The 21,311-nt window shown below is 55.8% G+C and overlaps 5 protein-coding genes across 5 annotated transcripts, besides 4 other annotated features; all 5 read right to left on the reverse strand.

The window, feature by feature from the left end:
• Positions 1-636: 636 nt before the first annotated feature.
• On the reverse strand, positions 637-939 carry LPMP_060010 (histone H4; the record flags this gene model as incomplete). The annotated part of the gene is made up of 1 exon (XM_010705582.1): positions 637-939. One exon carries the CDS (start codon positions 937-939, stop codon positions 637-639), a length of 303 nt encoding a protein of 100 aa, XP_010703884.1.
• Positions 940-3,174: 2,235 nt separating this feature from the next.
• LPMP_060020 (hypothetical protein) lies at positions 3,175-4,782 on the reverse strand (the record flags this gene model as incomplete). The annotated part of the gene is made up of 1 exon (XM_010705583.1): positions 3,175-4,782. The coding sequence occupies one exon, from the start codon at positions 4,780-4,782 to the stop codon at positions 3,175-3,177; it is 1,608 nt and encodes a 535-aa protein (XP_010703885.1).
• A 420-nt stretch (positions 4,783-5,202) lies between these two features.
• Positions 5,203-5,578: a repeat region.
• A 24-nt stretch (positions 5,579-5,602) lies between these two features.
• Positions 5,603-6,156: a repeat region.
• Positions 6,157-6,190: 34 nt separating this feature from the next.
• Positions 6,191-6,329: a repeat region.
• A 3,963-nt stretch (positions 6,330-10,292) lies between these two features.
• On the reverse strand, positions 10,293-12,287 carry LPMP_060030 (hypothetical protein; the record flags this gene model as incomplete). The annotated part of the gene is made up of 1 exon (XM_010705584.1): positions 10,293-12,287. The coding sequence occupies one exon, from the start codon at positions 12,285-12,287 to the stop codon at positions 10,293-10,295; it is 1,995 nt and encodes a 664-aa protein (XP_010703886.1).
• An 821-nt stretch (positions 12,288-13,108) lies between these two features.
• Positions 13,109-13,984, reverse strand: LPMP_060040 (mitochondrial ribosomal protein-like protein; the record flags this gene model as incomplete). Its single annotated transcript, XM_010705585.1, has 1 exon — positions 13,109-13,984. The coding sequence occupies one exon, from the start codon at positions 13,982-13,984 to the stop codon at positions 13,109-13,111; it is 876 nt and encodes a 291-aa protein (XP_010703887.1).
• Positions 13,985-17,825: 3,841 nt separating this feature from the next.
• Positions 17,826-18,370: a repeat region.
• Positions 18,371-19,353: 983 nt separating this feature from the next.
• On the reverse strand, positions 19,354-20,799 carry PUF5 (pumilio/PUF RNA binding protein 5, putative; the record flags this gene model as incomplete). Its single annotated transcript, XM_010705586.1, has 1 exon — positions 19,354-20,799. The coding sequence occupies one exon, from the start codon at positions 20,797-20,799 to the stop codon at positions 19,354-19,356; it is 1,446 nt and encodes a 481-aa protein (XP_010703888.1).
• Between the last annotated feature and the right edge of the window lie 512 nt (positions 20,800-21,311).

Here is a 21,311-nt window from a genome sequence, read left to right on the forward strand (position 1 = left end):
CAAGCATATCTTGCTGTCTGGATTCGTGCGTGCGGGAGGGTTAAAGCCTGTTGTGCGGCGGAGCCGTCATGTATACATGGCCCTCTTCGGGGAAGGGAGAGGAGGTGAGACGAAGGAGAATGTGGGAGAGAAACAGGCTCTGTATTTCTAAAAGATGCAGGCAGCATCTGAGCGTACGCAACTCCGCCTTTATTCATTTGCATGAAAGATGAGGGTGTACACACAGGCAAAGGCTAAGAAAGGGTTTGTGGGTGGGTCCAAGTGCCCATAATCATCAGTTGCCACTGTCGAGGTGAGCACATTCTTTTAGCTCTGTCTGCAGTCCTTTTTCCTGTGGCTCTCCATCCGTATCGTTGCTCGTGGAACTTTTCATCTCTCTTTCGTGCATTTGACTTTACTTTCTGTCTCTGACAGCTTCATACCAATACGCTCACAGAGGGACGCATATTTAGCTAGGACGCCTGTTGTGGGGTGAGATGAGGTGCTGAAGCGGGGGAGCGGGAGAAAGAAGAGGCACGGCAGGGTAGGCCGGAGAGGAAGGGAAGTAGGGGAGGAGAATGCGGAAAAAGAAACAAGAAGTCTATAATTGGGTGTGTTGCAGACGCGCTCAGCAAAAGCTACGGTGTGACGATTGATTTACGCGTAGCCGTACAGGATGTGGCCGCGCTTGCGAAGCGCATTCACGACATCGACCGCCGTGACTGTCTTCTTGCGCGCGTACTCGGTGTAGGCCGTGCTGCAGCGCACAATGTCCTCCACGTAGGCCTTCAGCACGCGGCGCACCTCCTCGTAGAGGTCGCCCGAAATGCGCTTCACGCCACCGCGGCGCGCCATGCGGCGGATGCAGCCGCGCGTGATGCCGCGAATGTTGTCGCGCAGCACCTTCTTCTGGCGCTTCTGGCTGCCCTTGGCGTCAGCGGAGCGCTTACCCTTGGCCATGGTTGTGTTGCGTTAGGGGTTGGGTAGGGAAAGGCGGGTAGCTCGAAGATGAACTGAGAACGGGGAACGAGTCGAAGAGCTATCGCCGCAGCAGCAGCAGGAACGACCCCAAAAGACGCGAGTGACGGTTATGTAAGAGACGGGCGAAGAGAACGTGAGAGCGAGTGGGAGGAGGAGAGAACATGATGGAGACCATATGAGCCAGTAAAGGGGGCTGTGTAAAGTTAGTTGGCCAGCAACATCCACAGCTACGGGGGATGCAAAGAAAGGGGAAGGTTGCTCTGTGACTTAGCCCCTGAGGGCAGTGCACCTTGGGAGTAAGACGCAGCGGATAAGCCAAAATGGGGCTGCAGGTCTTCGTCTTCAAAGGAAAAGGCGCTAGGACTGCAGACCTAGCAGTTGACTGTGCGGGTATGTGTGGATGTGCATACATCTCGCCAGACGATTCAATACATGTCAGAGGAAATATTGTGTAGATGCAGAGACAGACAGCAAGTCCCAAATAAATACTCGAGCATGTATGTGTTTGTGTGGCACAGGCGCAATGAGAGAGGGCGAGGAAGTAGGTGAGGCAAGCATGGCAAAAGGTGAAAGTAAAAGGCAACGAAAGCAAGAGGGCCGAGTGGAACTCCGTAAAGGAAGCACATACATAAACACCCACACACACACATACATAAACACCCACAAACGCACACACACACACATACACGCGCGCATATGAGGTGTGCAAGAGAGAGTCGTGAGACTGAAAATGAAGATGCACTCGGGGGGGGGGGGGGGTAGAAGAGATGAAGGAAGAAGGAAAAAAGCAAAAGATGCCAGCAAAAGGCGAAGCAGATGGTTTCGTTTGTTTGAACGCTTTAGTTTCTGTGTCAGGTCCAACATGCGCGGGTCGATGCAGGAGTGTTGAGGGAGAGAAATGGCACGCCTTCTATCCACACGCTCCTACGCACGAAGAGGAGTGCTCGATGAACGACTGCGCGGCATAGACGATGGAGGTGATAATGACGTCAGTGGAAATGACGTAAGTACAAGAGAATAAAAAGAGAAAAGGGCAAGGAGGGAGAAGACACGCGTAATCAGAGAAAACGGAACAGAGCAGCGTAGGGCAGAAACCCCACCGAGAGAAAAGCCACGGAATCAGCAAGCAGCAATCACGAACAAAGAGTGCAGAGGAGCGGGAGCAAAATCCGCTTTGGTAAGCTGGAAGGGTTGCACCACTTTTGTGTGCGCATGGGGCTATCGGTGCTGCAGTGGATCTCTCGAAGAGGAAAAAAAGGAAGAGGTATTTCTCTGGGGGAGGTGGTGTAGAGTCTACGCTCACATGCACATTGAAAGGAAGAGGAGGGGAGGGAAAGGGGGAGCATATACTGCCATTATTATTCTGCAGCCAGAGCTAAGCAGGCGCTAGCACCTTACCGTATGCGTATGGACACTTAAGACTTCTGTACCTCATGTTCCCGTGTTTCGGTACCGACATGTCTGCATAGGCATGCAAATGTGTGCGGGCCCCGCACTTGTGTAGACCACCGCACAGCACGACCCCAGCAGATGCAACAGAAGGAGAAGAAAAGCAGATCATACGCTAGGCTGGGAAAAGAAGAGGAAACGAAAGAAGAAAAGCTGAGCAAGAGTGAGAGACGTAGATGTTTGTTGCACAGATGGCTAAGCTGCAGAGAGAAAAGCGAAAAGCGAAGCATAACAGCGTAGCACTACAAGCGCCAAAAGGTCCCAAACAGAGTGGAATCTCGGAGCAGAACGACAAGCTAGGAAGGAGCGGGAGAATAAGACAGAAAGCGAACGTCTGGCTGATTGAGGGAAAGAAAATGAGAGGGCAGCCAGAGTCCGTGCGTATGACCCCTGATACTGTGACGAGTTTGTTGAAGAAGAGGTGGGCGTGCCTCATCCTCTCCCAAAGAAAAAAATGAGCAAAACAGAGAGCGAATGGGTGCTATGAGACAGGGCCTGCGTGACCCGCCCCTCCCCCCCTCCGTGTCACTGACACCACGCGCATTGGAAGAACGCTTGAGAAAAGAAAAAAGACAGCGGCAGAGAAAAACAAAGAAAGAAAATGGAGTGCCGAGTCACTACAGTAGAGATGCAGACAGCACTTACTAGCACTGTCACCGTCTCTCCCCCCGTTGCACACACTTTCGTCATCTCCATCAGATGAAATCTCAGAATTGCAGGGAAGGTGGTCTGATGCGATGCGTACGACATCACATCACTGGGTGACTAAAAGTCAGTGCCTAGAAACACTTGATGACTAAGCCGCACGCCGCGCTCCTGGAGAGACGAGCACTCGGACTCAGAAGAATTGCTGGAGAAGCGCGTGCCACCGATGCCGAGGTAGACAAGATGAGCGCAAGCCGCCAGCGGGGACAACGATGTCACCCCGGTGCAGACGTGTAGGTGCAACTTCGCCAGCTGAGGACACTGGGCCACCGCCTCAAGTCCGTCATCGTTGAAGGCTGTGTCACAGACACCAACCTCCTCAAGCGACGAAAGCTTGCGAAGCGGCGTGAAGTCGCTCACAAGACGACACCCGTGGAGCAGGATGACGCGAAGGCTCAAGGCGGAGGCGCAGAGCATTGCCAGGCATGTGTCCGTCACCGGCGAGCACGAGAGGTTAAGTTCATCCAGCATCGAGAGCTGTGCGAGGGGCGAGAAATGTTCGATGGCGGGGCAGGAGCTTAAGTTGAGGCGTTTCAGCTGGCAGCACCGCGCGATAGCCTCGATCCCGGCGTCGTCCATCCACGTGTCCCGTAAGTCAAGCACCCGCAGCGTTCGCAGGTCAGCTAGCGGCGTGAAAGTGTCGACGACGCGGCACGACGACATGTGCACTTCCTCCAGCTCTGGAAGAGCCTTGATGCGCTCCAGGTCAGAGGTGCGGAAGCGTGTTCGGGCCACGTGGAGATACGTCAGATTCTCTAGGAGAGCTAGTGGAGAGAAGTCCGTGATGTGGTTGCAGCTATTCAGTGCAAGAAAGCGCAGCTGTGAACAGCTGCGGCAGAGGTGGAGAAGCTCCGCATTGTCAAGGTGTGTGTGCGACACGTCAAGCCGAGAGAGGTGGGTCAGTGCTGTCAGAGGTGCAAAACAGTCGATGCCGACGCAACCGCTTAGTGTGAGGGTATGCACGCGGTGGCAGCTCGACAGTGCCAGTACGATGTCGCTCGTCACACCGGTTCCAGCCAAGTCTACCTCCTCCAGCTCCGGCAAGTCGTGCAGGGGGAGATGTTTCACTAGATAGAAGTCGCCAACAACGAGCTTGCGCAGCTTTCGAAATACCGCGTGGAGCTCCGGTGTCATGACCATAGGTAGCTGGCGAGTGGACTGCAGCACTGTCGTGTTCTTCATGATCAGCTCGCGCAAGTGGACGAGACGAGATATGACGCCGAGGCTGGAGATGTGATTGTGGCTGTCGCAGCGGGCATTCAGGTTGAGTATTGTGACAGTGGACGCGCAGAGTGGCACGCGCGCGAGGAGATCCACTGACAGCTCCAGTGCCGAGCTCAGACAGAAGTACACGCTGCGCAGAGGGTATGGGTAGGGGTCGTCGTGGATGAGGCGACGGCTCCGCACCATCCACCACTCCGCATTCTTCACTTGCTGGGTGTCCGTTATAACAGCGACGCGCTCCATAAAGGACGGGTCCATGCTCAGCATTGGCGTCTGCGGTGAAGCAGCATGGCCATAGCAGTGCGCAGGGCAAGCGAAGGCAGCGAGCTCCCCCGCAACTCGCCCGGTAGGCGAGGCGCTTGTGAAGGCGAGGGGGACCGAAGAGGGATCGAAAAAGGCTGCGATAGAGGTCAGTCCCTCCAGGGGCAGTGCACGAATGGGCATGGGAGGGGGAGTACGCCGTTCGTCGTAGGGATGGTGTGTGTGTGTGGTGCACGTGTCCAGTAATGAGGCACGTCTTTACGAGAGCATCCACAGGTGTGCACAAGAGACTAGTGGTGAATCAGAGAGAGAGAGGGGGGCAGACAAAATAGGGCAGATTGTGGTGGTAATGGCGTTGAGTGATTGGGAGAGGGAGTTTTAATCGAGGCTGTCGACGAAGAGCGCCCGTGAAGGTAAAAAGGAAAAAAGGTCATTACCGGATGGGTTGTGCACTCCCTCCGCTGTGCAGAAGAGAGGAAGGTCACGGGGGACCTGCCGATGTGGTGGTTAGAGCACAGGGGATAGGTAGACGAGAAAACAGCCAGCTGCTGTCCTTGTGTGCCATACCCGAGGAAGGTTCCTCCTTCAGCATGACGCACTACGACGGACAAGTGAGCAGACAGACGTCTAAAACCACCGCTCGCATACACTTCTGTTGCAGCACGGCTAAATTCCTCTCGTCTAGGAGAAGTCGTATGCCATCGAGTGGGGCCAGGAACCCAACAGGCTGATCTTGTGCTTTCTCGCTCCTTCCTCGGATGAGTGCTGCGCAACTGGGGCCACACGGACCTGGTTGGAGTGCATGCCTCGATCCAAGCAAACCGCGTTCAGGCTTTTGCTCGAGGGCGTCAGCAGTGGCGTCTGTCTTGTAGATAGTAGGGGGTGGTCTGGATGCATGCCAGACGATCTCAGGGAGAAAGTCTGCCAGTTTCAGGCCAAGGCCCTCTAAGACTCTGTGATGTGACTGTATGTCATGCTTTGCACTGCTTTTCTTCCCCCCCCCCGCTACCCTGATGAAGCGTGGACGCCTCAGTGTGTGACATCTCAAGGGGTGCAGTGCCCCCCGCTCCCCCACTCTGTGTGCGGATGCCAGGGCTGACCTCTCTCATCTCTGCTAACGCCGAATCACCTCTGGCGGTGGCAGGGTCAGGCACCTACGACATGGGGAGGTCGGCTCGATGTGTCGCCGCGGATGTCGGCGGCCAGGTTCGGGGTGGTGTGGCGTCGGAGCGACCCACGGCAGTGAGAGCATGCCTGTACGGATCCATATAATGGGGAGAGTCGTGACTCGAGCCTCTCTCGCCAGGCCCTCGCTGCCTGCTGGTGCAGGAGGCCTGGGCCACCCGGAGAAACGTACCACGCGGGGAGCGGCATGGCGGGTGCGGCCGCGAGGCGACCTGTGAGGCGGGTGGGTGGGCAGGGTCTGAGGCAGAGGTCGTACCCCGATGATCGAGCCGGCGTATTGCTGAACGACGTGCCTACGGCTGCTTCGCACAACGTGATTGGGTGCTCGATAGGGCCGTGTCGAGCGAAGTTGAGCTCAGGCTGCATCGAAGACTAGGTTCGTCGAAGCATAGATGTGGGGGTACTTAATCATCGGCGTGATGCATAGTGAGGTAGTCCGAGCCTGATCATGACTGCAAGTATCTTCGCCACTCCGTCAGCGCCGTCCTACCCCCAGACACCAAGAGTTCGCAGCCGTACCTGAGGCCATACTGCAGGCTCTTGGCTGTCTCGTGGAGTGAGTAGTACAGCGTGACATCACGGCGAGATGACCAGGATCATCAGGGGTCTCGAGCAGGATGTATACATCTTTCTGTATATGCGTCATGGCAATGCGAATGAGGGAGAAGTCCATGCGCAGAGAGAGAATGGAAAATGCAAGTCGTGTAGTAGATGGAGGGTGAGGGAAGAGGCGATCCTTGCATGCCTGCGGAACTTGTAACAGTGCGGAGACGATACCAGCGAAGTGCACCGAGAAGCACGAACAGTGCGACTGTGGTGGACACCCGTTGGGTGCTATACGCACGAGGTTCGCGCGCAAACGTTGCTGTCGATGATGACCAGCAGAGGCAAAAGACGCGGTGGTGGTGTAAGACAGAGCTGTTCTTACCCAAAAGCACGCGATGCAAGGGAGAGTGAGACGAGAGACAGAAGAGACGCGTTCCACCGCCTCTCTCGCCTTCTCGCCTCATACGGCATACCCCCTTTGTGTTTGCAGGCGACCAAGCACGCAGAGAGTATTCTCGATGAGTCAAACAACTGTGCCGCGTTTTGTTCTTTCCGGAGACTTTTCGGTGCTTTGTTTTTTGGAGGAAACGGGGTTAGAAGACACCAACAATAGAGAGAAAAGAAGAAGCGATAAGAAAGAAAAAGGAAAGCACAGCTCGGAGAAGCGCACCCACACACAAATACACACACAAGTGCACGCGCAGAAAGAGAGAGAGCTTGAGATGAACGAGGAAGGGAAACGGCGAAGAGCGACGACACGCAAAGGCCCGACAAACCAGAAAAGGGAGATAATCTGAGTCGGGCATCGGCACCGCGAGTCAGTGTGAAGGATCGCCGTCGCCAAATATGTATTAAGCACCTCAGCTATGCGCCTGTCTATCCGCTTGCCTCCTCATTCTTTGGGGAACGGTTGGTGTCTGCGTTGTGGTGCGCCTGCTGCAGCGCAGGGCTTTTTCTTTCTTATTCCTCCACTTTTTGTTTTGCAGCCGTTCGCTCTCATCTGATGCCCGTGTCCTCTGGCAAGCAAAGTTGACAAGAGAAACGGGGCGGAAATGAAAAACAATCAACGACACAGCCCTCCCCACACACAACAAAATAAGACCAACAACGGCGCCGCGCACTGATGTGCACACGCGTCTGCACCCTCAGCACTTCGCCATGATGGAGAAGGGAAAAGAGAAAAGCGACACAGCAAAACAAAATAAAAAGGGAAGTAGACAAAGCACGAACCGACGGACTCACAACACAATCAAAAAAAAAATGGGGGAATGTGCGAGAAGCAAAAAGGGAGGGCGATGGCGATGGCGCCCGCACAGGCAAAGACAAAGACAGAGAGGGAGAGGAGGAGACAAGGCAAAAGGAGTAACCGCAAAAAACTGACTGAGGCGGAGAGAGAGAGGAAGAGGCGGTACTACGACGAAGGAAGACATGAGAGCGCAATTTTATGCGTGTTTGTATAGCGTGTCTTCCCGTTTCGTTGTCGTTGCCTCTTTCATTTTTGTGCTTTGCTTGTGGCGCTTGGGCATTTTTGTCGTGTGTGTGTGTGTGTGTCGTTGTGCGCTTCCTCTTTTCTTTTTGCTCTGGATGATCGACCTTTTCATGGGAGTAACAGCAAAAGGGGAAGATGAAGAAAATGAACTGAAAGGCATGGGGGAGGAAAGAGAAAGAGAAGAAAAGAACAGCGATATGCGAGACGCTCACAATTGTCATTGTTTTCTCAGTTTTTTTCTTTTCGGCGAGCGCACAAACAGTCCAAAGTCCCCAACACAGCCAAGTGGAAGAGCGACTAAGAGGCGGCGTAATGACAGCGAGAAGGAAGAAGGACAGGGAAGAAAAAGAGCCGCGGCCTGGTGGATAGAACATAACTGCAGTATGAAGAAATGAAGGACTAAAAGGCAAAACCATAGCAACAGCAACAACAAAGAGGAAAGTGGAGAAATCGGGAAAGGGGCATTGTTGCCCGATTTATTCTTCCTCTGTAGTGGGGGGAGGGGAAGGGGGGTAAAATGTGTGTGCGCATGGGTTCGTAGGCATAGGAGGGAGAGAAAACTGTGAAATCGGCTATCGGTGTGAGAGACGCAAGCTCACCCTTGAAGGGCATACGCAGCGTGCACTGGCGTGTACACGCACACACGTCAAGCGCACACACTCACATACAATATTGAGAATACTGGCATACACGGCAGCATACAAAAGCACGTCCACTCACAAACTGCACTCACTGACTCACACTACGTATACGCGCGTGCCCGTATCCCGAGGTTGGTGGTTCGTACGTGCGCCGCCCATCAGCAATGCAATGCATGAAAGCAAGGAAAAGGACAAGAGAGGAGTGAAACGTGGAAGAAAGGGAGCACACTCATGCACGGAGGAAATGCACACAAGCGTGAGCGACAGCGACAACAAAACGAACAAACGCCTCTACAAATAAAGAAAAGGGTCGCTTTCGTCTGCGTTAGAGAGAGAGAGAAGACGAGGTCTGGATAGGAGAGCAAGTGCGAACAATATAGTAAAGAAAGTCCCAAAACAAAACTAACCACAGCGACGCCGGCACATCACACAGGCACGCGCGTCTGTGGAGCGAGGAGGACAAGCAAGAAAAAAACAACGCGGCGCTAAAAGAGGGCGAACGAAGAGAAGAAGCGGGAATTGTCGACAGTAAAGCGGCAGAAGAAAAGAGAGACGAGCAAAAAAAAAGAGAAAGAGGGAAAGACGAGCGGGTGGACGTGGAGACGAAGAGGGGGGCGAGAGGGAGCAGGGCGAGAGGAAGGGGAGGGAGAGGGAGGGGGGGAGAGTGCACGATTCCCAAGGGGAATGCCAGCAGCGAAGAAAAAAAGAAAAAAACGATCGAGAACAGCAGGCCGACTGCGAATGCCTGCACGTTGCCCTCCCGCCTCCGTCGTCGTGGTAAGGTACACGTGTGCGGTCATCTTTCCCCTCTCTTTTTCCGCTGTCGAGAATTTGTCAGCAATGGGGATGAAGAAATGCAGAGAACAGACCCATACCACTGAGAGCGTGGTAGGGAGAGAGAGAGAAAATTGCAAGAAAATGATAAGAAACATAGAAAGCAAATCAAGAACGAGTCATGGAAGGAAAACCTCTGTGCTGACACCACCAGCCACACACAGAGAAAGAGACGAAGACATGCAGAAGCAAGCGCACACCAACAGAGAGAGAGAGAGAAAGTCGTACAGGAAAGCAGCAAAGATGAAAAAGAGGGAAAGGGGGGGGAAACAAAAAAAAGAGCGGAGGCGGAGTTAAAATGACTCAACGTGTATGCGCGACTCTGTCCATTCGCTGATCCCCTCTTTTTTGATTTTCCTTTCGCTGCTGGCATCACTTAAGAGACAGAAGAGCGCGCGCAAACGAGAAAAATGTGGCGAGACGGAGGGAAGGAGGGTGATAAGCATTGAGGAGGGTGACTACTGAAGTCACGAGGCGGAGAAGCGAAGACCAAGGAGCCATTAGCCCGGAACAGAAGGAAGAGCAGCAGTGAACGGAAGAAAGAGCACTGCCGTATGCTACCCCGTGGCAGCAGTCACTGTGCAGCGAGCAAGACGTAGAGATACGGGAAAAACAAAGGGCAACCGACAGTCGTGCTCACACGCGCGTGCACCAATGTAATCAGGCAACGATGAAGTGGATGACGAGAAAAGTGAAACATAAAGGGAAGAAAAACTGGAGTGGCCTTGGGTGTCGGTGGAAAGAGGAGAGCGACGCATATGAGCGCTCTTTGGGTCGCCAGACGTACCTCAACCCTGCGTGCTGCGTAAGAGAAAATACCTGCTGTCCGTGTGCGTATTTGCGTACATGGCTGCTGCTGAGCAGGAGAATGATGTACAAGTATGATGCCCGTGCTATTCTATCATGTGCCCTCCACCCACACCTCTTTCTCAGCTACGGTGGACATGTGTCCCTCCCACCAGTGTTCGCACCCCCAGAGCTTGCGCTGGTACCCAACCCTAATTATGTTTGATCGTCCACACCTTGACCTTGTCATCAAGGGAGGAGGTGAGCAGCTTGTTGTTCTTGATGTCCATGTGGTAGACAGTGCTGAGGTGGCCCATGATGGTTTCTACGTGCTCACCATCATCTGTACGCCACACCATGACGCTCCAGTCGCGGGAGCAGGAGAAGATGTATTTGTCGTCCTCCGAGAAGATGGCGTGGTGCACCGACGTCTTGTGCCCGTCCATCGAGCGCAGGCGCGAGCCGGTTGCCGTATCCCAGAGGATAAGCTCGTAGTCCATGCTGCCGCTGACAATGTACCTGTCGTTGTGGGAGAAGATGACCGACCACACGGTACCGATGTGGCCGATCAGCGTCTTGAGATCCCTGCTTGTACCCCAGTCCCAGATCTTGATGGTGCGATCATCGCTGCCAGACACGACGTACTTGCCATTATCGGTGTTACTGAAGGCGCACGAAAAAACGGCGAGGCTGTGGCCCTTCAGCGTCGCCAGCTTTGACTGCGACTCGGCATTCCACACGCGTACCGTGTTGTCGCAGGAGCCAGACACGATGTAGTCGCCGCTAGGGTTGTACTTGACGCAGTACACCTTGTCTTCGTGCCCTTTGAATGTGGCAACCTTGTTGCACGATGACGTGCTCCACAGTTTGATAGTGCGGTCATCAGAGGAGGAAACGACGCGGTTGCCCTTTGGGGAGAAGTCGCAGGACAGCACGAAGCCGTTGTGCCCGCCCTTCATCAACGTGCAGCCGCCAGTGCGCACGTTCCATAGGCGGACGGTGCGGTCGCGGCTTGCCGTGAGGAACATGTCGCCCCTGGGTGAGAAGCAGCAGCAGTAAACGGCAAGGGTGTGGCCGGTGTAGGTGCGGTCCTCCGTGACGGTGAGCTCGCCGTTCGAGTACACCTTTGCCTGGGTCGCCACAACCTGCGTGCCGTAGGCACTCTGCAGGCGGGCGTCCTGCAACTGATCATCCCCATCCCTTGCGGCGTCTTCAGGGTTAGTGCAAATCAGGCGCTCCTTCTTCGCGTCTCCCTCGACAACTTTTTCGAAGTACAGGTTCAGCACGTCGTCGTCGTCCACCTCTAAGACGTCGTCACCGTCGCAGAAGGATAACAACATATGATGGCCAAACTTCTTATCGACAATAGAAGAAAACTCCGAAAAGGACATGCCTAGCGTGGCGGAGATGAGCTTCGTAGCGTTGGTAGTCCCCTCCTGCAGATACACCGTAACCCTGCCCGACTTGCGCGCTGTCCCCGTCCTCTCGGGACTTTCGACCCCGTCGTTGCGCCCTCTGGAATCGTTAGGGAATAAGGAGCCCGCATCCACCGTCGGCTGCCCCAACACCTGGCGAATAAAGTCGTTCAGGTCGTTGCGCTCCTTATCCGACATGCCGACTAGGTCTTCGACGGCAGCGTGGTTTGCACTCCCGCTGCCCGATTCGCCCGCACCTGACTTCGATTGGCCCTTCGCTTTTCTCCTCTCCCTGAGCATCTCCACCAAGTGCCAGATTTCGTCGTCCGAGGCCGTCTCGCCGGGCAGGTTCGTACGGAACGTCTCCACCGCAATCTGTTGAGTGACATCAGGCTGCTTGGAGAGGAGTTGCAGCACGGCACTACGCTTGCCGCTGGGCACACCTTGGTAGGAAAGCTGCTTTCCGCAGTAGATTAGTATGATCTTCTGCGGCTTCTCTTCGGTGGAAGCCGCCGGCGCAGAGGCGGGGGCGGCTGCTTCACTCGAGCTGCCGCCCTTCGAACGTTCCTTTTTCTCGCGCGCCGCCTTCGCTTCCTTAAACATCGACATCACCTGCTCGTCGGAAAAGTCATTGTGGTTGTCAATGTTTTCGCGGAAGGTGGCCACAACGGCACTCTCGGCAACAGCCATCTTGATCAGGATGTCCATCAAGTCCCTTGGTCGACGCTCGGGGTGGCCTTCGTAGGAGACAGACTTCCCCTTGACCTTGACAGTAATCTTCTGCTTGGCCATGGTTGCTGCTGGGATTGCGGAACGAGAAAAAGAACAGGAGAGGGGGTCGGCAGCTTAAGAAGCGAAGGGGCTACAAGCGAGTATGCGGAGATGAGGATTGCCTCCGTATCTCTGTGTCACACTACGTATGTATGAGGGAGGGGGGACTGAGAGGAGAGGAAGCACAATAGTGGAAAGCAGAAACAGTGGTGAATGAAAGAGAGCGCTGAGCACGCCAAACGTGCCAAATAAGAAGTTAAAGGGTGTTGTAGGCTGCACGGCAGTGAGAGGCTCGAGAGACACGGCAGCGAGGGAGAGAGTAGCGGAGGTGGCCCACACAGACGAGAACGAGAGCGAGAAGAAAGGAGAAGTAATGAAGTAGTGGGAATAGGGAAAGTAGCACGTGAGGCAGGGGTCTACATTGAGAGAGACACGCACAGACAGACATGTCAACAGAGCACAGGGAGGTCAAGGAGAATGGGACCGAAAGGAGAAGTAGAAAAGGGGAAAGAGGGAAAAACGAGCACACGTGCTGCTCGCTCCTCACGGCATTGCGGCTGCGCAGTGCGTCGTGGACGCACTGGTGTGTGTGTGCGTCAGTCTCTCGTTCGCTTTCTTCGGCTTTCGAGCTCGTACGATCAGTAAAGAGGGCAGGCACACGCACATGCGCACGCCTAGACACCAACCAGCCATCGTGATCATCATCCAACAGCCAACTCGGGAAACCACAGGATAGAAAGAAAGTCAGCGCTGCGACGACGAGAGAAGAAAGGGCCACGTGCTCAAGACCACACCACGCAGGATCGAAGAATGAGTGAAAGACAAGGACGCCGCCGCTCGGGTTAAACCTCGAAGGTACCGTCGGCGCTAATGTCGAGGAGAGCCTTGAGCAGCTCTGCACTCTTGAAGCTGTCGCTGTATTGCAGCAGCTCGTGCCGGGTCACCCACGCGTGATCTTTCAGCTTGGGCTCGTAGGAGGCAAACTGCGGACGGCCGGCGAGGTACACTGCAGAGTAGATGAATAGCCGCGTGTTGTCGTCCTTGAGGAACACAGTCGCCTGCGGCGCGTTCGACCAGACGTAGCAGTCCAACCCCTCGAGGTTCTGGGTGGAGATGGCGCGATCGGCCGTCATGCGGAGCGACTCACCGTCCTTGCGCGCCGTGTGGGGAATGGTCCACTTCCCCGCTGCCTCCTCCTGGACGATGAGGTACAGAAAGTCGTCCAGCTTGCGGTGCAGCGTGTGGCGCGGAGGCGGTGCGTCGCCCAAGCCGTTCGGCTTCCACATGTCCGCAGCTGTCACACGTTTCTCTGGGGTGTAGCGCTGCATCACCATCTTCATGGCATCCTGGTAGTGCTCCAACCCAAAGAAGTTGCCTTTGATCTGATTGGGGTCAGTGCGGCCGAGAACGTCCATTGTCTGCCCGCGACTCGCGAAGAAGGTTGTTGCTGACTCTGCAGACTCGTGCCGGCTGTACCGTTGCTGTTCGCGCTCAAGAAGGTAGCCCATCTCTACTTCGAGGGGGTGCAGCGAGTGCTTCACAACTTGATGGCGGTGAATGTAATAGCCAACGTGAATGCGCTGCGCCGTAGGCCTGTCATTGACGTGTGCCTGTGGAATGAGGGGAGTGCGATGCTGCGAGTGGAAGGTGCGGCACGATGAAAGCACGAAGGACGTTGTTGCCGCGACCAGCGGACGGTCTGGTCTGAAGTAGCGCATCCCCCTTGTCAGGGTGGCCTCTTCTCTAGCTATGTCCGTGTGCGCGCAGGACTATGGTGAAGCATAAGGCGGCGTCGACACTGCGCAGAAATTGGTGCAGTGCCGCCGGAGAGTGAGGTGGGAGGGGTGACAGCAAGGTGTGGGTGGAGCCATGGCCACAACTCGGAAAGGATGCACGAAAGAGAAAGTCGCGCAGGGGAGGGGCATTGGTGTCAATGGCATCGAGTGCCGTGATGTTGGAGGTGAGAAAAACGAAGGAAGGTGATCGCTGGGCCTTGAAGCGCACACACGCACCGAGAAACAGACTTGAAGATCGAGGGCGCTGGAGAGGTTGTTTTGCTTCCTTCGTTCTTGGCAGCGTCCTTGAGGGGAAAAGGGCAGAAGGAGAGGGGGCAGTCACACATAATGCAAGTGCAACACCGCGCAGGTGTACGTGCGAGTGAAGGAGAGCTCCGCAGAGCAAGAGACGATAGAGTATCAGCTTCTATCGGTGTGCACGGCAGCTGAAGAAGTATGGGTACCGTGATCAAACCCCTCCGCCTTGTGAGCACCGTGAGAAGCAATCGTTAAGCGGCTTACACGCCCTTCGAGATCGGTGAGGCACTACAGCACGTCGTCGAGAGTGCCACCTACGTGGCTGGCTGTCACGAAGAGCTGTCATTGGAGGGCGTAGGAGAGTTCAATGATGACTGTGCCGAGGATGGCGATTGCAGAGGGCTTGGGGACTGCAGCGACATCTAACAGCCATCGCTCTCCGCTGGCCCTTTTGCGCCGAGTTCGGAAACGGGGGGAGAGCGGGCGGGAGCGGAGAGCGATGCGAGCCGCCGCTACGACATTGCGCACCTTTGACGTCCGTGCAAGTCACTTCAGGGGGTGCGCGTACTGTGGTGAGAGCAGCGCCCCACTAAGACCACGACAGTGGAAGCTGGCGTGGAGAGCTGTTGCTAGGTTCGAGAACTATGCCTCCTGCGTTAGTAGCGGCGCTGAAGTGGCAGCGACGGTGTCGCGGATCCCCAGAAGTCTCGCATTGGCCACTAAGCACAGCGCCACCACAAACGCATGCCTGACTCGCAGCTTCAGTCGTGGGACACCAGAGTCCGCTCAAAAAGCAAGTGAGGGGTCGTGCGGCGACGCCAGAGACTCCGGCATTGCAGTCTCGGCCATCTTCATGCCGCCCCCCCCTCCACGAACGCATTAAGTATACGCGTCCCAGTAGCGCATCGCTGTCGCCTCAGCTGCACATTATCGAACACGGCGTCTCAGTGCTCAGGGAGGAGATGAGTGCAGGGGGAAAAGAGCGAGAGGAGAGAGAGAGAGAGACGCACTTACAACGAAATGAGAGAAGGCACGGTGGTGACAAAAGTCGAGGCCGTCTTGGGCGTGTGTGTGTGTGGTCACCACTCTCCTCGGAGTCGCGGCGCGAGGTGGAAAGAGCTGACAATAAGGCGTACTCTCATCCTGAGCGCAGAGGCGAATAAAGAAGAATCCTGGAGAGAAGAGTGGGCAGTGGGGGGAGTAGAACGGAGTCCCGTGAAGTCACCCTGCGGATCCGCTCACAGAGGCAGTCTGTGTGAGCACTAACTACACAGTGAAAGGATGCGCCGGTCGAGATGGGCCTAGCGGCACGTGGGGCGTTGAGCGGTGAGCTCCTGATCGTGGAAAGAGAGTCAAGCGTCTTCTCACCACCACTTTCTTTTTCGCCTTTCCCTACGCGCGTATCACCTCTTCACGAATGCGACGAGACACCTCGTATTGGGCTCTACTTAGAGTAGCCACCAACGACACCACCGTAGCGATGTCTCTCCCTCCTGCAGGCACGTCATATTGTGGGTGGGTGGGTGGCCTTCTCTATTCGCAATGTTTGATTGGTGCTTCGCATTGCTGTTGACCTTAATACACTGATTTCCGCCGCTCATCAATGGTTGCCCCTCAGCGAGACACCTCAGTGAGTACGCCAACAGTGTCTGCCGCGATCGCAGTCTCTCCTGTGGTGTGTGCATGTGCGTCTGTGGTTGCCTGAATAGATGAGCAGTGCAGAAGGAAGGACACCGCCGTCACGGTCCTCCCCCACACGCCAGGCTTTCGATAGAGATAAAAGAAAAACTACACGCACTTCTATCGACCCTCCCGTCACCCTCAGCGCATCGTAACCGCAGCGTGCTTGCGCGGGTGGGGGAAAGGAGCGGAGATTCTAAACCCTCCCTGTCTGTGTCGGTGTCGGTGCACTCAGTTCCCCCTAGCCCTCTCCTTCAAAGCCCATACACGTACACCTACTTGACATTGCACTCTTACCACGTGGAGGCTCTTCAGAGACGGAGAGATTCAAGTACAGCAGAGAGGTGAAGAGGTCATCAAGACACACGACGAGAACGGACAGCACACGCAAAGAAGAGTGCCCAGAGAAAGTCTGGATATGGGGGATGCTGATACGTGGGAGGAGGCTGCGAATGAGCAACACAAGAGTGAAAACAATGCGGTGCACAACTCAGCGCCGGCTGAAGAAGAAAGCAAGAAAAAGGGGGGCGAAAGGGAGACCGTCCAAAAGGAGACGAACAGAGGAAAGAGCCAACCTGCTCAAACGCACGTACAAGTACACCGGCACACGCGTGCGCGCGCACCATCACGATCCCCGCCGCCCTCCGTTAGCGTGTGTCCGCCTGGGTGTTTGCACACCGACAAGACGTTACATGTACACACACACGCACTGCCAGATGCCTCCGTCTCCGTCTGAAAAAATGACTCACGTCCTCAACATCAGCAACAACGAGAGAAGGTCTCGGCTGTAGCCCATTACGCAGAACGAACCTGACAAACAAGCGAGAAGCAACATGAGAAGGCGCTCCTGCAGCTACGACCCGAAAACGCGTGTGTGGTGTGCACAAACATGTCGATGCATCGTTGCTGTTTCGCTACCTCTTCTCCCCGCACGCACACACACGTGAGACAACGATACTTCAACTCGACATTCACCAAATGAGTTTTCTCATCGCCGGCGGTAATCGAAATGGCGTTGACAACTTTCTTTCTTACACGCCCCACAGCCCACCCCTTCCCCCTTCACGCGCAGGGGTGATATGGCGGACGTCGAGGGCCAGCCGCCATCGTACGTCGGGAGCGGGTATGTACATGGCACCACAAACATTTCCTATTAACCCTCTGCGTGTCTTCTCTCTCTCTACCTCTCCTCTCGTCGTCTCCATAACTACATCGCTAGAAAATCCTCGGGCAAGGGAGGAGAGAGCAAAGCGTCAGTATGTTCCCGACCGCGCTCGTGAGAGGCAAACGGGGATGGAAGAGAAAAATGCGAGGTGCACAAATGCCGAGCAGTAGCGATGTAGCAGCACGCGGCAAAGAGAAAAGTATCGGCAACGACGCCTCCTTCCAGCGTGGCCCACAGATGCTCTCGGCAACGCTGTGAACGACACGCACAGGCATTGCATCCCCCCGTGCGTACCTAAAAGGCGTCCGATAAGAAAAGATAGTCGGCAAGCACGCCCCGGACCGCGAGTGATGCGCCCCTTCATGAGAAGGAGAGTGAAGAGAAAACTGAGATATACACCAGCAAGGAAAGAGAGGGCAACACACACACAACGGGGTAGCAAAACAAAACCCTCTCATACGTGAAGAGTTCTACATCCGTGCATGGGGACTGGGTGAACAGAGATGCCAACACACACTGTGGAACACCAATCATGTACACTTGACACTGACGTCTCGCTAACGGCGCCGCCAGCGCTGAGGCTTTCAGTGTGGATGAACTACGACTTCGCCAAGAAAAGAAAGGAAAAACAGAAAGCTAAGCGAGAGGAGCGGGAAGAAATAATGATAGCTGTTCTTCCCGCAGTGTCTAGTCTTCGATGCAGCCTGAGCTCAACTTCGCTCGACACGGCCCTATCGAGCACCCAATCACGTTGTGCGAAGCAGCCGTAGGCACGTCGTTCAGCAATACGCCGGCTCGATCATCGGGGTACGACCTCTGCCTCAGACCCTGCCCACCCACCCGCCTCACAGGTCGCCTCGCGGCCGCACCCGCCATGCCGCTCCCCGCGTGGTACGTTTCTCCGGGTGGCCCAGGCCTCCTGCACCAGCAGGCAGCGAGGGCCTGGCGAGAGAGGCTCGAGTCACGACTCTCCCCATTATATGGATCCGTACAGGCATGCTCTCACTGCCGTGGGTCGCTCCGACGCCACACCACCCCGAACCTGGCCGCCGACATCCGCGGCGACACATCGAGCCGACCTCCCCATGTCGTAGGTGCCTGACCCTGCCACCGCCAGAGGTGATTCGGCGTTAGCAGAGATGAGAGAGGTCAGCCCTGGCATCCGCACACAGAGTGGGGGAGCGGGGGGCACTGCACCCCTTGAGATGTCACACACTGAGGCGTCCACACTTCAGCAGGGCTTGATGCACAGAAGAAAAACACACACAAGAGAGAGAGAGAGAGACAAGTAGTGCGGAGGGCGTGGGTGAGGGTGGCGGCGGGCAACAGTGCACAGAGAGCGAAAAAGAAGTGTGGGGAAGCAGCGGACGAACAGAGCTGCGGCACAGCCTCAGAAACATTCTCCTCCTGTGCCGAGCGGTGCTCGCTTTCCTTTCCCCATTTCGTCACTCTCCGTCTAGCCACGAAAGAGGGGGAGGGACAACACGTATGCGGAAGTGGAGTTCGTGGGCGCATGTGCGTGATAGGGTGAAGAACGATAGAGGGAGAAAAGATGAGAGCGGGTGGGGGGCACAGACGAAGAAGGGGGAGGACACAGGAGGCGGTGGCGGCGGCGGCGAAGAGGCGAGGTGCAGAGAAAAGCTGGTGTTCAGTGAAAGCAGGTAAAACGGGGAGAGAGAGAGAGAGAGAGGAAGACAGGACGGAACAAGATACCTTGTTGAACGTACACACGTACCTTTGCGCAGATTGGAGAGGGTCCCCGCAAGAAACTAAACGCTCAAGAAAAAGACAAGAAAGGAGAGAAGAGAGGGGGGCAATCCATCGACATCGCTGTTGTCATCAACCCAATTGACTCGCCGCCCCGTTGTCACATGCGCGTACATCGATAGCCGCAGTGTCACGCCTAAACACAAGCGCCGGCGCACAAACTGCCAGAACATGGTGTTGCACCAAGGGGGGATCGACATGGGCACATACGCGCCGAGGTAATATGGAAGGCACCACTCGCTTTCATCTCTCTCGGCCACCATTTGCGCTCACTACTCAAACCACTCGCGTGCCCCTGGCCTTTTCTGCTTCGCCCTTTTTTCTGTCGAATACGCGACCTCCCTTGGCAAGCCGCTCCGTCTCTCTCGCTCGCTCTCCAGTCATTGCCCAGGGACAGAAGAAGGGAAACTGATCTAGAAGAGAGAAAGTCATTGGTGGCTCTCTACTTGGACGTAGCATCGACTGGGGTAGCGATTGCCGGGACCGGCTTGCTGTACAGGGCATCATAGCGACCCTTCAGCTTCGCCTCGATCCGGTGCCCATACGGACTTGTGTGTAAAAGTGGCGTGACGGCGTCGTAAATCAGCCCATACTCGTACTGGTTCACCGCGCTGCCAATCATCGCCTGCAGAACGTAATTGCCGAAGCTGTTCTGCATGAGGCACTGGAGGTGTGTCACGTCAAAGATGAGCTCGTTCACAATGCGCTGGCGCAAAGTTCCCTTGAGCATTCCCACAATCTTCTCCATCACGTTGGAGCTGTACTTATCACACGACAGCTCCACCCAGTGGCCCTGGAAGCTGCCAACCAAGTCGTTCAGCGAGACGTAGCCCTCGATGTTCTTGAGAATGCACTGCACCACGTAGTTACCAAACTGATTCTTGGCCAACGTGGAGAGGAGCGGCACGAGGGCGCTAATGAGCGTCCGCTTCTGGGCCGGCTTCGCGTACTCGATGATACGAATGATCGCTATGCAGCCCTGCTGCGTGACCGATAGGAGCTGGCAGTCCGACGTCACCACCTCAACGATGGGCATAAGCGCATCGGACTTGTGGTGCTCGAAGACCGCCTGCAGAACGCGGCGGGTGTGCTGTGTGGTGGTGGCCATCTGCCGAATGACTTTCGGGTCTATGTACGGCACCAGCGCCTCCATCTGCGGGGTTGAGATGTATTCGATGAGCGTGCGCGCGACGTGACAACCGTGCTGGTCCATCGCAAGAGTGTTGAACTGCGGAACAAGTTCATCGTAAATCATCTGAATCTTATCAATGTGCTGCAGCCGGAGGACGTTGAGGAGAATGTGGCGGCCGCGGGACGACATCGCCGTCGAGGGAATGTTCCCAAGGATACTGAGGAACTGGTCTTCCAGCATGTTCGCCAGCGCGCCGGCCTCACCACAGCTGCCCTCCGACGCGGCGTACACCGGAAAGGTGCTGGCGCCGCTGGAGTGCGGCGGCGTTATGGCACTGGTGCGAGGCGCCGTCACGGTCGCGTAGGGCGAAGCGAAGGTGCCGCTCTCCATACTGGTGCTCTGCGAGAGGTACGTAGACGGGGTGGTGCAGGTAGAGGCGTAGGGGTTATGGGTGTACATCTTCGCTGAGTGCTTCGAAGAGTCAGAAGATTCGTGGCTGGCCGTCGGAATGAGCTCTGTCGGACGGAGCACGTTCGCCGGCAGTGTCTGCGGGCTCTGCAGCCCCACGGGCAGAGCGAGAGGCTGAGTCAGCACAGGGAAGGCGCTGGGGTTTGCCGTTGCGCTGCTGTAGTGTGAGCTGCGATACGGCTGTTGGCCCTTCTTCAGCGGCGCCCCCGTCGACGTCAGCGGTTGCGCATCTGGGTAGTTTGACTTCAAAACCATCGAGGCGTAAAAGTTCTTCGAAGCACCAGACATGGTTGCGGATGAAGGGCGGGGTGACGGAAGAGAGGATGGTCGGTGTGGGTAGAGAGAGGAAGGGAAAGGAGCAAAAAGGGTTAACCGGATGATGGTCACAAGCGCGAAAAGAGGAAAAAGCCGCAGCGAGGTGAGTAAGGCGGTGCTTTCCAAACAAATTCAAAAAAAGGGAGAAAAGAAAAACTCTTCTCCGCCTGCTCTACTGATGTGGCCGTTGTTGCTGCTGGATGCGATAGGGGAACCTTAAAGGGAGGGGGGAATAATCAACAAAGAGTGCCGGAGGCGGGAGAAAGAGGCGCGTGAGGCGTTGTGTATACGAGCGAGGAGGTGGTGGAGAAGCGAAAGAGGAAAGGGGGAAGGTGAGAGAGACCTGGAGCGTCCTGACGTTGATGAACTCAACTGAAAGGGAAAAAAGTGTGCGGAGGAAAGACGAGAGGAGCGAGGAGGGAAAGATGAGAGAAAAGGGGGGAGTGAAGGAAGAAAGGAGACAAGGAGGAGTGGTGGAAATGGTG

Source organism: Leishmania panamensis, assembly GCF_000755165.1.
Source record: "Leishmania panamensis strain MHOM/PA/94/PSC-1 chromosome 6 sequence".
NCBI lineage: Eukaryota > Euglenozoa > Kinetoplastea > Trypanosomatida > Trypanosomatidae > Leishmania > Leishmania panamensis.